The sequence below is a fragment of the Centruroides vittatus genome, unplaced genomic scaffold (assembly GCF_030686945.1).
Source record: "Centruroides vittatus isolate TY-2023 unplaced genomic scaffold, ASM3068694v2 contig_120, whole genome shotgun sequence".
In the NCBI taxonomy this organism is placed as follows: domain Eukaryota; kingdom Metazoa; phylum Arthropoda; class Arachnida; order Scorpiones; family Buthidae; genus Centruroides; species Centruroides vittatus.
In genome coordinates, this window is record NW_027120768.1 from 3,209,164 (window position 1) to 3,226,726 (window position 17,563).

General features: G+C 28.5%; 2 protein-coding genes across 2 annotated transcripts; both read left to right on the top strand.

The window, feature by feature from the left end:
• Positions 1-3,171: 3,171 nt before the first annotated feature.
• On the top strand, positions 3,172-4,384 carry LOC136983901 (sulfotransferase ssu-1-like). Its single transcript, XM_067280790.1, has 2 exons — positions 3,172-3,190; positions 3,319-4,384. The coding sequence occupies exons 1-2, from the start codon at positions 3,173-3,175 to the stop codon at positions 4,285-4,287; spliced, it is 987 nt and encodes a 328-aa protein (XP_067136891.1). The 5' UTR covers position 3,172; the 3' UTR covers positions 4,288-4,384.
• Positions 4,385-5,108: 724 nt separating this feature from the next.
• LOC136983909 (caveolin-3-like) lies at positions 5,109-16,250 on the top strand. The gene is made up of 3 exons (XM_067280802.1): positions 5,109-5,427; positions 15,645-15,722; positions 15,811-16,250. Exons 1-3 carry the CDS (start codon positions 5,365-5,367, stop codon positions 16,168-16,170), a joined length of 501 nt encoding a protein of 166 aa, XP_067136903.1. The 5' UTR covers positions 5,109-5,364; the 3' UTR covers positions 16,171-16,250.
• Positions 16,251-17,563: the final 1,313 nt, after the last annotated feature.

Genomic DNA, 17,563 nt, shown 5'->3' on the forward strand with positions numbered 1-17,563 from the left:
GAGAGATAAAGGGGATAGTGCGTCATAAATCACCGTAAATAAAAGATAGGGAAAATGTTTCTAAGTCCTTCGATTAAAGTTCTATTTATCTGAAAATATTGTGGTATATTCTAAAGAATGCGTTATTGTTTCATCAAGGAATGTTTCTAAATTTAGATTTTTACATCTCAGATAAAAAATAAAGTACTTGAAACGTTTATATAAACGTTTCAAGTATCTTTATAAAAGGCAAACGTGTCGCGGAATTCCAACAATTATATTTTTAATTAAGAAGGGTAAACTTCAAAATCAGTTTATTTATTTATTTACAGATATTAAGCTATAGCTTAGGGCCTCGTTTTATTCTCAAACGCAGTTGATAAACCTGTTGAAGGGCCTGTTGTGTGTTGTAGAGTAGGGCTACTAGTCTAAATTCGGCTTTGATTTTAAAAACAAGCAAGCAGTTTAAATGTGCATTATACTCAACATTTTTCATCTATTATTCATTATGAATGATGTAAAAAAGCATTCGATAAATTTAAATCTTGAGAAAAATCACGCTATTTTGTATTTAGGATGTTAAATGTTTTATATGTAAATTAACTGTTATAAAACACACTAAATCTGATTTTAATTTTATATATTGTTGAGTGATAACTTTAACTTTCTGTCTATTCGAAAATTTACAAGTTAAATTAATCTAAATTTTGAAAATTCAAGCATAGAATCTTATTGATTGACTTATCAATAAATAAATACCTACATTTATTATTCAATATACTGTACAGAGGTATGTAATTTGATAGTAATCTTAAGAAAGAAAGAAGGGGAAGTGTATGATTGGATTGACGAAATAAGGCAAATTAGTTCGTGAAGAATAGGGATTAGGGATGACATTTCGTGAAGAAATCTGAAAAAGTCCACGTGGCAGCCCGTCGACGAGATGCGAACCCTCGACCAGTGTTCAATCGACCACTGATGGACAAGCGTATATAATCCAATAGGAAGTGAGCACCTCACTCTGTACACGCAAGTTCATGTATTTTAAATTAATAAATATAAATATTGTATGTAAAAACAAGCAAAACGAGTGCCTGCTTCATTCGTGATAGCATTTAAAGTTCGATATAGGCGCACTCGATTTTTTATTATTATTATTATTTCCTGTATTAATTCGTGTATCTTTCTATTTTATTTTATTTGTTTAATGAACCTAAAATTGAATTTATTTATTATGATTCAAGTCATTGACTTTATTTAATTATTTAAATTATTATAATTGGCGTAAAAATATGGCGAGAAATATGTTATTGACTCCTGAAATGAATTATTTACTTGTGTTGTTTATTGAATAGCTTTTATTATAAAGTGTAATTTAATGAATTATAACTTTTTGAAATTAATAAATTTAAAATTTTCATCTACTTTGACAATTTTTAATATAATAAATAATAATAATTTATTTTATATAAATAAATTTTAATTTTATAGAATTCGAATTAAAATTATAAAGAATATTATAAGAATTTGTTTATTAATAAATCAATTTTAATAAGTAACTGAAAGAATGAAATTGTTACAAAATCTTAAACATTTTCTTTTATTATTATTATAAAATTAATAAGTAGATTAGTTTTAATATAAAATTACTGAGCGCTGGTAGTTGTGTTGCGGGTTCACGCCTCACCAACAAGCTGATCACGCGGAGTTTTCCAGATTATCTTTACGTGTTAACACCTAAATAGGACCAGTTACCCGTATAAAGTTACTTCCCTAGACAGATCTCCCATTGTTGCGTTACCTTATCCAATTAATTCTAAACTCTAAAATAAATCGCTCTAAAACTTAATTAACTACAAACCATTTTATAATCCCGACTAAATTAATAAAGTTTACTGTTGCTCCACGCTAGATCTGTAAGCAAATATAAACCAAAATAGAATATAACAAATACAAAATTAAACAAGAAAAAAAAAAAAAAGACATTATAAAATGCGACCATACATACATTTATCTTAAGTAGTGCAATGTGTTTAATTTAAAAAAAAGAAAAAGAAAATATAATAGTTTCCATTTTAGTTCATATTTACTTTATACTCAGATCTCGTGAAAACAGCAAGATAAAACGTCACGCAAGTGAGATACGAACCAGTGACAAATAATGCGATCGACCCGTTGCTGTTTGAATTAAACACATTCCGAATTCTGTTTTCAGGAAAGATATAATTACGAAGATTCCAATCATTGTACAAAACGTACTTATTATATTATCACGAAAGATAAAAATAATCACGAATCTCCGTAAGGTTACGATGAGGTTAATTCAAAAAGTTCTCGATGAAACCACCAAAGAATTTGATTAATAATAATTTAGGACAAGGTCTTAATTTATCACTTTATGAGATAAAATTAGAGTTACATTATAAGTTATTTAATGAAATAAGAGACATAACTGTTTATATAAATTTAGTATTTATAATGTATCTATTTTTTAAATCTTATGTAAATAAATAATTGTTTTGGTTCAAATTATCAAGGACCAAGTATTAAAATAAATATAAGGATTAAGGGAAAGTGAATAAGAAAATATAAATTAGGATAGATGCAATTTTTTTTATTAAAAAAATCAAGTGAAATTCTTAGTTTTTCTTAGATCTAAATCTGTTTTTATACAGCATTTATTTGTTTAAATATAAGCATTAGTGCTGTTTAAATGTATGCTGAGTACTTACTAATGAGGAAATTCACGGTTCGTAAATTCTTACTAACACTTTATACGCATAGTTTCTGTGTGGCCGATAATATAAAGTTTAATTAAGATAAAAATAAATAAATAAATCCATAAAATTTCTCCTAAAACATTTGATATACGAACAAATTCAACAATAATTAGATTCAGTTTATTGGTAATGCACAAATAATTATAATGTCCGAGCCAATAAAAAGTGATTTTTTAACTGAATCGTAGCAATTACCTGAAATTTTTTTTTAAAATTATTTAAAAATCATTATTGTTTCTTTCATTGACCTGTTTAAATTTTGGAAAGTGGACTTCAAACTGTCATAACCGTTGGTTAACGACAGTATGCTGTGATAGATATCGAGGTCAAGCTCCAGGTTATATGGAGCTTTATATATATATATATAAGCTGACTTGTAAACAACTTAGATAACAAATCCTCCAAAATTAAATATGGTTCACTCCAAACATGTAAGTACTCAGTTTTACTTCGTAGTTTAGCTTAAGGATACATCTGTCACGTGAGAATTATAGAATATTTTAATTTATCATGGCGTAAAATTACTCTTAAGATTAAAATTTAGTGATTTAATTTACAGATAATCGAAGAACGCAAAATTCCAAAATATTTAGAAGTCGATGGCTATCGTATTCCAGCTATATTTTCGGTTAATGCATTTAGATCCGCTGTACATTATAGTCCAAAAGAAAGCGATGTATTCGTATGCACATTTCCGAAATGCGGAACAACGTGGCTCCAACACATCGTAGCCCTCATATATCGTAAAGGGGAGCCCTATAATGGGATACTCGATTTTTTTACTTCCAGCCCTTTTCTGGAAATGTGCGGTTCCGAAGCGGCTGAATCACCAGAAAGATCATCAGGAGCAATTAAGATTCATCTTCCTTATCATCTAGCACCAATATCACCAATAGCCAAGTACATATATGTAGCTAGAAATCCGAGAGATTGCTGCGTTTCCTTTTATCATCACGTTAAATCATTGCCCATTTATGAATTTCAGGAAGGGACATTCGAAGATTTCTTAGAACTATTCATTAATGGTCAAACGAATTTCGGTGATTATTTCGATAATTTACTCTCCTGGTATTCTCATAGAAACGATAACAATGTTTTATTCTTAACATACGAAAATCTTAAGAGAAATTTACCTGATCAAGTGATGAAGATCGCTGAATTTCTCGGAGAAGAATATTATAAAAACTTGAAGAGTGATGAAATTCTTTTTCAGACGATCCTCCAACGATCCAGCTTCGAATACATGAAAAAACACTGCAGTTGTTACTACGATAACTTCGTCGAAGCATTCGAAAAAGCATACGATGATGGAGAGGACTTGCCAAATGGCATTAAAGAATTAGTCGTAAACTTTAAATTATCGAAAAATCCAGCAAACGAGAAAGCTAAAGATTGGAATTTCATTCGCAAGGGCATAATCGGCGACTGGAAAAATCATTTTAATCAGGAACAACAAAGTAAAATGGACGAATGGATACGAAAAAAGACTATAGATACTGATGTTATGGATTTGTGGGATGGGTTTTAGATAGGAGCGCCCGTACATTAAGGCATATGGGGCACGTGCCATCTTTACATCTGGGTTGCCTTTTTCCTAATCCCAATGAGGGCTTCAAATAATAGAAAATGCAAGCCTATTCTGCAAATATAAAAGAAACTAATGAACGATATTCGTCCATTGTCCATGCAACTTCGTGTGTTGACCAAAACTACATTCCTTGTTTTCAAGGCCAAGTTAGCTCCGGAGTGCTACCAGAGCCACCGCTGATCCGACGTTGAATTATAGAGTTTGAAGCTCCTTTCATAATGTACAATGCCTATTTTATAGCTTGTGCCCTCTCTCTCTTCTCGATAGTCTGCGGGAGCCGCTGGTCATAGCAATATTTAAGAAAGAAAAATAATCATTTCTATATTAGGTCACATCAGATTTAATCGCATTGGATCAATTAAAGTTTACCGAACGTGATTGGAATTATCAGTAAAGGTCACTAGTCTTCTGCGAGTGGAATTGACAGTTTGGGTCAGTGATCGTCAGTTACTTGATGAAAAACTGCCATTTGAAAGTATAATGATGTACCTAATATCATTTTAGTAATTACGGTTACACGTAACAAATTTCTCGTTTATTCGATGATGGATCTACGCGGGTTAAGAACACCAGTTCAGGGTGAGAGATGGATATATATACTGTATATATAGATTGTAATATAGGATGTAATAATTACTCAAGGCTCGTATCTTTCAGAATTTCTAACTTCAGATAGCATCATTAAGATCCCGTTTGAACTTAAGAGGAAAAAATAATAATATTCAAAATCGACCACGTGATCAATTTGCCATCGATATTGAAGAAGCACTCAGGTGTTTCCCGCTAGGGGCAGTATAATAATGAATAACTGTCACCATGGTAACTAATGGTGTAGTTCCGTATGTATTACACGTGATTCAGTCGACAGAATTTGTTGATGAGTCGGGATTGTTACCTCTTGTGATTGCTTTGATTGCCTCGTTGCATATTTTTAGATAACGAAGGGGGGAAAATATGGGAAAAAATTCTCTTAAATTTTTATGAGTAAAGAGAAATGAATAAATTTCGTGAGGAAGAATGAAGAATAAGGCAGAAAATTCTGTTATCCAAGATACGGGTAGATTAAGTGAATATCTACAGGTAATTCTAATTAATTTCTAATTCGATACTTGAATAATTAATTACATTATTAAAATTTAGAAAAGTATTTTTCCTAGCTTCTGAATTAGTATAAATCCCTTTCAAATTCCAAGTATATTTTTAATGATAAAAATAATTAAAAAATATATTAAGTAATAAACAATACTTTATCATCAAATTGCATTTATTGTAGAATAATTTTAAAAATATTATTATATAATTAACATTGACATGTATGAGTGATGAAATGAATAAAATTAGAGAAATTATTCATTTTGTTGAATTCTTTTAAAATCAAATAAACTAATTAATAACGAGAGAATTTCTTTTCTGTTTATTATTCATTTAAATAATTGTAATTTAATTCGTGACGTGACTGAACTAAATATAAATTATATTATGGTAAATACAATGTATAAAAGTTTGATTAAAATGTAATTATCTAAACAGAAGTTTTTTACAGAAACTTTGTAATAATGTCAAATTACAAGCCTATGAAAATAATATCAAAATTAAAAATATTTTAGATTCGTTCGTTTTGTAATAGTGTACGTAAGTGTACACTTACGTCAATTTGACGTCATTATCACACTTCACAATAAGAAAACTGTAAAAATGACGTCAAATTGACGTCTACAATGCATCTTATTAACAAATATTATCATTTTCTTCCTAAATTTTACACTAAAATTAATATAATGGCACGTGTTTAAGCGTGGAAGAATTTAGGCATTTATCAGAAAATAAATGCTTTGTTGTGTAAATGATAATTACAAGAAAATACAGTTATGGTTGAATTAATAATTCTCTTTATCAAGCTTAGAGACATATTTTTTAAACGAATACTCGACAAGAATTTATAGAAAAGTAAAAGTGAATATTATTAATCGATCATCGGATGATGAGTAATCGATATCTGTCAAGTAGTAATAGTAATTCCAAAATGAGAAAGTGAAATTTAATAATAAGTGATATTCCTGCATAATATGTTAAAAGGGAGGAAAAATAATAAAGAAGTTAGCGAATAGATTAAGACCTTTCCATGCTCCTCGGTATAAGATTGTCCCCTCTATATAATTTTACATAAAATAATAACGTATAATTGTAGCTATAGAGTTATTTATGAACTGCAACGGTAAAAGAGGCATACCAGGGGCCCCTGGTATGCCTCACGTGCATGAAGTCTGCTAGTCTTGTTCCTACATTCAGGAGTCTTCTAAGCTTATATCATTTATACTTTATGTTTTCATAATTATTACTCTATAGCTTCTTTGTACGCTCAATACATCGATCATTATATTATTTAGATTTAAATTTAAAGATTTATTTATTTAAAAATACATGTTTAAAAGTCACTATTTACTTTAGTAGTATTTAAATTTTTAACAAACATATTTAAGATATGAATTAATTATGAAAGTATGCAAATTACAATTTTCCATTACAGCTATTGTAAATTTAAAACGTATAAAAAAAATTTTGCTTATTTCCCCATTAATTCTAATTAAAGTTTAGATCAATAAAGCACGAATGCACAGATACTAATTCTTTTTATGAATGTATATGCATATTTTATATAGTTTATACGAAACTTCTTTTAATTAATATTACACATACACATAATATATTCCTAATTAAATAACTGAATAAATAATAAAACAGTTCTATAGGACCTAAAAATCCTTAAAATTTTGATATAGAAAGCTTTAATTAAGAATTTATTTATTTGTAAATAAAATAAACTGTTGTATACAATTTACATGTTGGGATATCAAGTTTACAGCAAAGATTCGGTATCATCGATCAAATTTTAATGTCCCACGTGTGATGTTATTCATAAATAATACCTGAATAATAAGTCAACTTATCAAGAGATATACAGCAACATTTAAATTGTATACAATTATATATGATAATACTTAATTTATTTACCTTATATTATCAGTTCTACATAAAAAATCCGTATGTCTCTGTAATATAATATTGATCCAAATTCAATTAATTCACACTAAACAACATATTGATCTCTACTAAAATACTAAGCACCATCACTAAAATTATATTATGTTAATTAATTTAACTATTAATTCATTTGAATTTATAGAATCCTTCTGCAATTATAGCCCATACTTTGTTACATAAGTTTATGCATAATTTATTCTATAAGGGTTGAACTTCAATATATTTAATCACGTTTATACGTAAAGGTCATACAGTAAGGAAATTGAATGTAAACAATTATTTATTATATAAAGTTCATCAAACGTAAATAAATTAATAAACTAAGATAAGATAAGTATAAATTATTCTACATGGTGACTCGAGTCTCCGCACATTGTCAAAGAGTTCACTTTTATTACACAATCACTTAAAAGTCACCGATACGGGTGCCATTTAATTGAATGCACATTCATCACATGGCAAATGCATGTTAACACGACTCATGTTATGTACGTGCCTGCTTTGTATGGAGACTTGAATCACTCTGTAGGCCTGTATAGAAATTTGGGCGTCATCGCTAAAACAATGCACAATAGGTATAATGTGAATCCATTTATATTAATATATTATTTCTAAAATAAGATATATCACATTTTTAGAATAAAACATGAATTATTCTACACAAAACTATATATATATATTAAAATGTATAAATATATAGGCCTATACATATATTTATACATTTTTAATTGCTATTCACTTCCAGCAAGTTGTACTAGACTTTTTTTTCTTTTTTGGTTAGAAAAACTGAAAAATAATAGATGAGCATACTTAGAAATTATATATACTTAAAACTGAGAATTTGATAAATTATACAGAAGTATTATTCACTAATAAGCTGTAAACACGGTCCACTAGGAAGTTTAAGCACCTGCTCAAGGAGGCCACATTTTCAAGGCAGCAAATGTGAAAATGCTTATAAAATATTACTTTCTGCCTTTAATAATAAGAAAATAATGTTGTCCACCTTTTCCCTTAAAAGTCAAATTGGTTTTATGTTGTTACATTAGGCTAAGTTGAGAACGTCAATTTAGGCAGTGCCTGTGGTCTAGATATCACCTATATCTGATGCCTTAGACGAGACAAATATCTGTCGGAGCCATAGCTATGGGGTGCTATCAGGTGGTTAAAACTTCTCAGCTTATATATAGTTTACTACTTATGGATACTTCTAATATATATTTTCACTTTCATCACGTAAACTTAAGCTACTATTAATTCTTTTTACATTTGGATTGTAGCTAACAGGTCTGATACTAGCTAGAAAAGAGAAAAATACAATTTTTTCAGCTTGCTCCTTATGCCCCAATGATTTATTCCTGGCTACAGGACTGTTTACAGCCAGAGTCTATAGTAGCTTATGTGTCTAGGGACTAGAACTAGCCTAATTGGGAAGATAGAGCATAAAAACTTGCATAACATAAAAGCGAATAGAATTTTAAAAACGAAATTTGATTTGAAGCTACGAAATAAGAGAAAAAATCCACAATTAAAATTTGATTTTTACTTTTCCGGCTGTTATATGTAACAGAGAGAAAGTGTGGCGATCGGTCAAAAAATGGCCGCCCCCCCAAGATTTTTACCTTTTTTGACAGGCGTTATTGAGCTTCAAATAAATTGAAGCTTGAAAACTCCTGTACTTTTTGTCGAAAATTTCTAAAATTTTGCAAGGAGGTGGAGGTTTGTTCATTAGTATAAATCCCTTTTAAATTCCAAGTATATTTTTAATGATAAAAATAATTAAAAAATATATTAAGTAATAAACAATACTTTATCATCAAATTGCATTTATTGTAGAATAATTTTAAAAATATTATTATATAATTAACATTGACATGTATGAGTGATGAAATGAATAAAATTAGAGAAATTATTCAATTTGTTGAATTCTTTTAAAATCAAATAAACTAATTAATAACGAGAGAATTTCTTTTCTGTTTATTATTCATTTAAATAATTGTAATTTAATTCGTGACGTGACTGAACTAAATATAAATTATATTATGGAAAATACAATGTATAAAAGTTTGATTAAAATGTAATTATCTAAACAGAATTTATCTTTAGAATAACAGCATCAAAATTTAAGATGCTGTTAAATGTTGCTGATCAGATCGAGGGGTGGAGAGATAAAAAGGGTCGTGTGTATCTCCAGTAGGATCAGACTTAATGACATTTTAAATGCTGATAACGAGTAAAAGCATTTTATAAAACCCTTTTAAGGATAGGGACTATCCTCAAAATTAAGCTTTTTGCCATTTTATAATAGTTAAAAAATATAAAAATTTTTAATTATAAAATATGATAAGAGATGGCGCAACCAAATGTTATAGGGAAATTTAAGCAACTCGTTGCTGGATTTTTATTTATTTATGGACATATATGATTTATAACGATGTTCCTTCACTAAACATAATATAAAATGATGAAAAAAATTTTAAAGAAATAAAATTATTTAAAACTCAAAAAAAAAAAAAAATTACTTTCTTACAATTTTTATATTAAAATAGTAATAGTATTAATAGTAAATATATTTTTTATAGTCAAAATTAAAATATCGATTTCGAAACGACAGAAATTATCAAAAAAATTCTATTATTTTTCAAGAGAAAATCAATAGAAACTATTGCAACAATATATCAACTTCATTATAAACATAACAATCATTTTTATTATATTGAAGACAACAAAAGTAATAACAAATATATAAATTTATATTTCCTTTTATCATTTGTACTCATTATATTACGATACTTGTACAGTTAAGGGGACGGGGATAGCGAAAAGTACCACCTTTCCCTTAAACTCGATACCCTCCCTTCATTGTACACGAAGGGAGGGTGCGAGGCATACTCTACGTGGAATATTTTAGTGGTATTGGTGGCATACTACTTAGAACTATGAGGTAGAAAATATATACAGAACTTTCCAAAACCATCACTTTAACGTTTGGTGGGTCCAGAACTTCTGTACACGTAATTAAAGGGGAGGGGGTTTGCCAAAGGTACGTCATCGGTGTTAAAAAAGTAGCTCAATCAGCATACACCTTACTCTATAATTATAGAAATTCTAGCAAAACGTAAAGGTTATTGTTGTTATGCAAATTAAAACTATTTGTAGCTTTAATTACAAATGATTTCTCAGTATTCGTACGAAATTTTACAAACAGATAGTTTCAGTACAGATCAACACAAAGTTTATCTCTACGTAGTGCTTTACATATAACATTTGCACGAAAATCAAATAAAAATTTGTTGTTAGAATAGATAATTAGATAATGTTATTGATTATAATATAAATATGCATTAGAATATTTAACCAGGAAAAAAAATAAGATTTGAATTTCTAAAATGGACATGTTTTTTCTACTTCATTTGGATAATTGCGGAAATGTTTCAATGCGGAATTTACTCGTTCCACTTGAATAAAGCAATAACACTTTTTTTTTTTTTTAAATTACAAAATTCACATATATAGCTCCATCTAGTGAGAAAATAATGGAAAATTTTTTAAGAAAATCGATCGTATAATCAATTATCGATCAGTCTAAGAGATTCAGTTTACTCTCGTTTTGAATTATAAATGATCTGGAAAATATAATAAAATTGGATAGTTTCCTATAGATATAGATAATGCATCAAATAAGATGGAAAATGATTTTTTTTGAAGTGAAATAATAATTTTTTCCCCCTTGTGAATAGGCTTTTTTTTAATTTTGCGGTTAATTCTTTACTTACTTAAAATATTAATATATAAAAAATGATGTGTTTAGTAAATTTAACGAATTTTAATCGATTAATTATCAATTATACAGTGGCAATTGCGTATTTTACGAAGAAGGATGAACTAAATTCAGCTTTAAAAGCAGTAATTTAGCTTAAAAATAAATTTTTTGTTTAATTTTTATATTAATTTTAAACGATTCGACTATTATTAAACATGTATTGAAGTAAAAGATATGATGATATACGCTGCCTGAGTTAATTTTAATTTAATTTCTTAAGTAATTTATTGACTTGTAGATGAGATTTAATGTGATTTTTCGCTAAATAAGATAAGAAGTATACTATAAAGCTGTATCAGGTATTTACACATGTGTACTTAAACTTTTATGTAAATACTGGTACGTGTAAAGTTTATACATGTTTAAACTATTACAGAAACATTGTGTTGGGGATTTTTAATGAATATATTGATTTGTTTTTGTTGAATCGAGCGAGACTTAATACAAATCTATAAAAAGAAGTAAAGAAAAATGATGTAGATTTCCATCAAAATAAACCTATTAATCATATACATGTGTAGTAAACAATGAGACACAAAGGCATTTTTCCTAAGCAACACGCTATGTAAAGCAAAGATATGGTCAACAAACAATATACAGTATATATATGAATTTTTAAACAAGAAATTCGTATATCTATTGATTATTTTTATATAGTTGTACCACTTTCATTAATACCTTTTATCTCATAAATATTTAAGCATACTTTATACTATCGATTAGTCAAGGGTTATTGACATCACTCACAATCAAAATAACAACAAATCAGACTAATGTTTTAACGTCTGTGCACTTAACAACACGAGATGTAGTCACGTGTTACACTTTGTCTTTTTACATTTGTTTATTTTTTAAATAATTATTGAGTTTTGATACTTTATATAGATATCGATTTTACAGCATTTAACTTGATCACTTAGCTACCATACATTCAAAGTATGGATTTTTTATATTATAACATTTGTATAGGATAAACGGTATTAATATAGGCCTAAATATGCTTTAATTAAATAAAATAATAATAAATAATGCAAGACATGATTTCCTATATGATTTACTGTATAAGAGATCTCTTTACTTATACAGCATAATCTACGACTATTGTTAGGCGAATTAATGGGGTTTTTCACGAATTACTATAGCAATTAATTACATTTAAAAGTAAGTATTTGGTGTAGGCCTACTTTGCATACAGAAGTATTCATTAAGCTACTGTATAAATAGATGGGATTGATGGGGTAAGACAACGCAACACAGCGATCCGCCGAGAGGAAGGGACAACTTTCTATGATATAAACATGCTCCTATTTATATGTTAAACACTGGATCTATGAGGAACCGGTCCCTATTTAAGTGTTAAACCCGTAATCTATGAGAAAGTGGCTTCTATTTAGGTATTAGACAGACGCGAAGAAAACCCGGAAAACGCCATGGGCCACCCCATTGGTCAGGACCGAACCTACAATGTTTCGTGGTGTGTTATCCATTAGGTCAGCTACTATATAAACACAGACGATAGATTGTTAAACAATTGCATAATATAATAATGAATAAGTGGCATTTCTGACATGGCAGTGTGTACGATTTGCAAAAACTACAGGCTTATATTTCTTTCTTTTTTTGCCATGAGACGATTTCAATTGCACTTTACGTTAACCAACAACTCCATTAACCTGTCAGTTACATTCAAATGCATCATTAGACCAAGCCGAAATTATTCTCACGAAAAAATTAGAAACAAAAAAATGTACTGACGTATGTTAAGTATTTCAAGTATAATTTGATTAATGACACAAACCAATCGTCCTAATGATGAATGCGTTGTCACGCTAGTAGAAAACAGATCATTGATAATTGAAAAAGTTTTCGAAACTTCCATTCTGTGGTTAAAGTGATTATTTGTGGTGATAAAACTATTTTCATGACATTCTGTTATATAGTTGGACGGATTAGTAAGTTGTCTCCTTTCCAAGAAAGGGAACAGTTCCTTTCCCAAGTTGATCAATTGACACGCACATGACTCATTGAGATCACTTTAGAATTTGTCTGCTTGCGATATTTCTGTCCAACGTTCTGTCTTGTTTGCAGATGTCGAAACTTTAAAAAGTTTAAACGTATTAATCATCTTGTTTCGTCGATTTTTAGATCAATATCAACGTAATAATGAACCTTATTAATGAATTTTTCCATATCTTCATAGTAGATGCTCGTAAAATATCGTCAAAGACGTTTATGCTCCATTTTTGTTTTTTTTTTTTTTACGTGACTATTATTTTCATTTTATTAATCCAAAATGCTTGAATAAGTAATAATGATTACAAAAATAGGGGTGTGGATGAAATATTTTAAAAACAATTTAATTACAACAACTCTTTAAAAATTATATCTGAAACTTCATTTGCAATATTTAAAAACACTTTGTTTTCTAGGACAGAACATTAGCACTTAATTTTCTTTGTTATACTTTTTAATAGAATAGAAACTGTGTTTTCTATACTATTCTACGTATTCTAGAATAGAAGAATGTGTTAAGTGTTTTCTACAATAGAAAACAATATAATTTTCTCTATGTTATATTCTTACGCAATTATTTACGATACAATACAATTTATTTTATTGACAAAAAGTAATTTAGACATATATTTTAAAAACCTTTTATTTAAATGTAAATTATGTAACGGTTATTATAGAATAATTATAAGGCTTACGCATTAAAATATAACCGAGACAGTTCATTATCACTATAATTCAAATAAAGAATATTCCTGGAGTATATCCTTAATCGATATTTGAATGTAATTTTCGATTTTTAGGTTATTAGTTCACAATAAAACCTTATGCCCTACTGTATATAAATATCGATACATCTGTATGGTCCGAATATGGGACCATACACCAGCAGACTGTATGCCATACAACCCCTTCGAATGTCAATGGGGAATACAGATTAAGAAGAGTTTTAAAAGGAGAATTCACGAACAATTCTCGTCTAATACCTATTCTCTTATAAATTATGTATATCTTGATAGATCACCGTATAATTTCTGCTCTATCGGTCTGAGGTAGTGGTGAAGAAAGGTAGTATTCGAGCAAGGCTAAAGGGGTAACCAATGATAAAGAATAAATGTTGTCTCGTTCTTTACAAACTTATGGATAAAATAAAATGAAAATATGTGGCAACAAGGTCGCCGTGGAGTTGCTAATCGGAAACATGAAGCTAAGAAACAGGATGGTAAAGGGAAATCAGCAAATCTTCGCGTTCAGGATGTAGTTAATCGTATAACTGAAGAAAATCGGGCTGAAGAAAAATCACCCGAATTAGATAAGAGAAAAGAATCTGTAAGTTTTTTTTTTTTAAAATTAAATTTTCATACATTGAAGTGTTCTGTCCTTAAATTTATTGCTTCTTCGTATTGAGCGAAGATTATTTCTCTTAAAGTGCTATATAATGAAGAACATAGCTTAATCTCTCGCAATTTAACCTTCGATTTGTATTAAAAATTATACATAATTACTTAAGCTAACTTAATATTAACACCAAAGTCTAGTTGGACATTAAATCAATATATTTTTTAGTTTAATGTTATTTTACACATTTAAACCGACGTCGAGTGAAATAACTGATAGTAAATTGAACATTTTATAACCATTTTACTTTTATTTTTTTTAAATTTAGTATTATTTTAAAGAGAAAATTAAGCTATTCTAAAATTCAAATTCTGATCGATCGACGTACAGACTACTGAATATCTCGAAATTAACAACAATGAAATCAGCAAGTGGGCGAAATTTGTAGATATATGAAGTCAGTGACATTATACTTATGCTCATTGAATGATCTTAATCCTTTTACCTTTACTGATTATTTATTGTATGACCTTGTCATGAGTTAAAAGACTGTTTATTACTATTATAAACCTATACTGTAACGTTCTATGTAAGTTATATATAACTTAGTCAATAGTATAAGAGTCTGCAATAAAAAATTTATTTATGTAACTTTTACTTCTATTAATAGATTTTTAATAATAATTAAAATTAATTTGAGAATTTTTACGTATAAAATGTCAATTCGCGAGGAATTTCACTAAAGTTTCATTATCAAATTCGATAACCTAGAATTACATTTCTAAGTCTAGATTGGAAAATCATGCAGGAACGGTGTACCGTTTGATCCATTAACATGATAAGTTCATACTACTTTTAACTTATTATCCCCTACGTAGTAAATTCGCTGGACTAACACATTAATATTCATAGTCCTGTACATTATATTTAAATAAAATGAAGGTGATATCTTTCCTGTCTGTTCAATAAAGAAAATACTATTAAAATAACGTAAATATTTATATTAAAACTTAAAAAGTTTCATAATTTATTCCATAATTCATTGATTATCTGCGTTTAATCGACATTCTCATTCCAAATTTAGCAACTTCGTGATGATCTTCAACTGGATACAATCCCACTTAAAAAGGAAGCAGAGAAATGGGAAGCAACGTATTTACAGGTGATCTTTTTTATATATTATTGTGGTAATTATACATATTAACTTTATAAAGAATTATTGATTTAAACACAGTCAATTTCTCTTGCAGGTAGAATTCGAAGATATAATTGCCGAGCCAGAAGGAACACATTCTCCAGAATGCGTTTGGAAAAATGCACAAAAAGTATATTCGGGGACAAAGAACAGCTGTTATTCTTGCCTCAGTGTTTGTTGCGCATTGCCCATATCATTCTTTGTAGCTATCAGTTTCGCTTGCGTCACTTTTCAACATGTTTGGTGCCTTGGACCAGCTGTTAAGCATTTTAGAATCGCATGCCACGTAGTTCGGCAATACGTTGTTGCCTGTTTGGAAGCCTGTATTGCACCCTGCTGCGGCGTTATGGGATTACTTTTCAGCCGAATAGCGATCTTTCAAGCAACAAAATCTTCGACAAGACAGCTTGTATAGATTTAATGTGATTTTTCTTTCGATAAGATAACGAGACTCGAAAGAAATTTACGTGCGGATTTACTGTCTCTGCGGGGAGAAATTAACCTATTTTACAGCAAAGACTCATTGTAGATGCGATTTATTCGGCACAACTATTTATATATTCGTTTTTAATAAGTGACTTTCATAATTAATGACGAAATAAACGAATATAAAAAGAAAAATCTGAACGATTAGTTCAGATGTTTGTTAACCCGTAACGAATTTTGGATTCTTAAAAAAAAAGAAAAGAAAAAATTCCTATAATTTTATTTAAGCTTAGAACTTCTGCATATTTTCTATTTTAGATGTTCGATTGATGTCTACTTATATACAAAAAATTTTTACTGTTCGACTGTGAATATCGCGTTAGTTACATTATATACATTGTACATATTACATGTCGTAAAATGTGTTTCATGTAAACATTTTATATCACGAATAAAATGAAATAAAGTTTGTTATTTGACATGCGATCAGCTCAGATTTTAAAGCTATCACTACGCGAAAATACTCTTATTTAATAATTTAAGTGATAAATTTAATCTTAGCGAGAGAACTTGCATTCAAGTAGTATTTATAGCTTCGACCTGATTTATTTTGCTGCTATGTGATTATTATTATTATTTTTTTATTATGGATTTTCGAATTATAATTTGATATTTAAAAATTTATATTTTCAATTCATCTGAGAAAACATTATTCTTAGAAAAACAACTATTTTAGGATGTTCTTTGCATCTGTCAGTTCCATATAACATAGTATAAACGACTACACCCACTTCGCTTTCAACCACACCTCCTAACAAATGACTAAATTACGATGACTGTTTTTCTGTCACGAAATACAAATTTTCTATCGATGAAACAATTTTACCGAGGAAAAAATAACTTAACACATTTCCTAATATGATTTTTATTATAGTTTATATCATTTTAAAAGCTTCTTCTGGGAAATGCTTTACTTATTTTCATTTTTAAAATCGTTTTGTTCGGTACTTTTTTTAACCCGTAATTAAACCTGTTCCCATCCCTAAAGTATTATTTTTATGCACGAAATCCATTTATTATTATTATTATTATTTTAAATTAAATAAAAATAAATTACAGGATCCTAAAATAAAAGCAGTTTAAACGTTCCTTACTTTAAAACATTTTTTTCGTGCTTAAAAGCAACTAAATATTAGGAAACAATAGTATGAATATATTTGATTTATTTGAATTTTTCATACCTAACTCGTACATAAACTATTCTTCACTCATTATTTGTGAATAATTTTCCTTTTGAATATCTTTCCTTGTTATACTTTTCTCAATTATACGGAAAATAATGTATACTTTGCGTAAACATGTTTTTATATGAATATCATTGC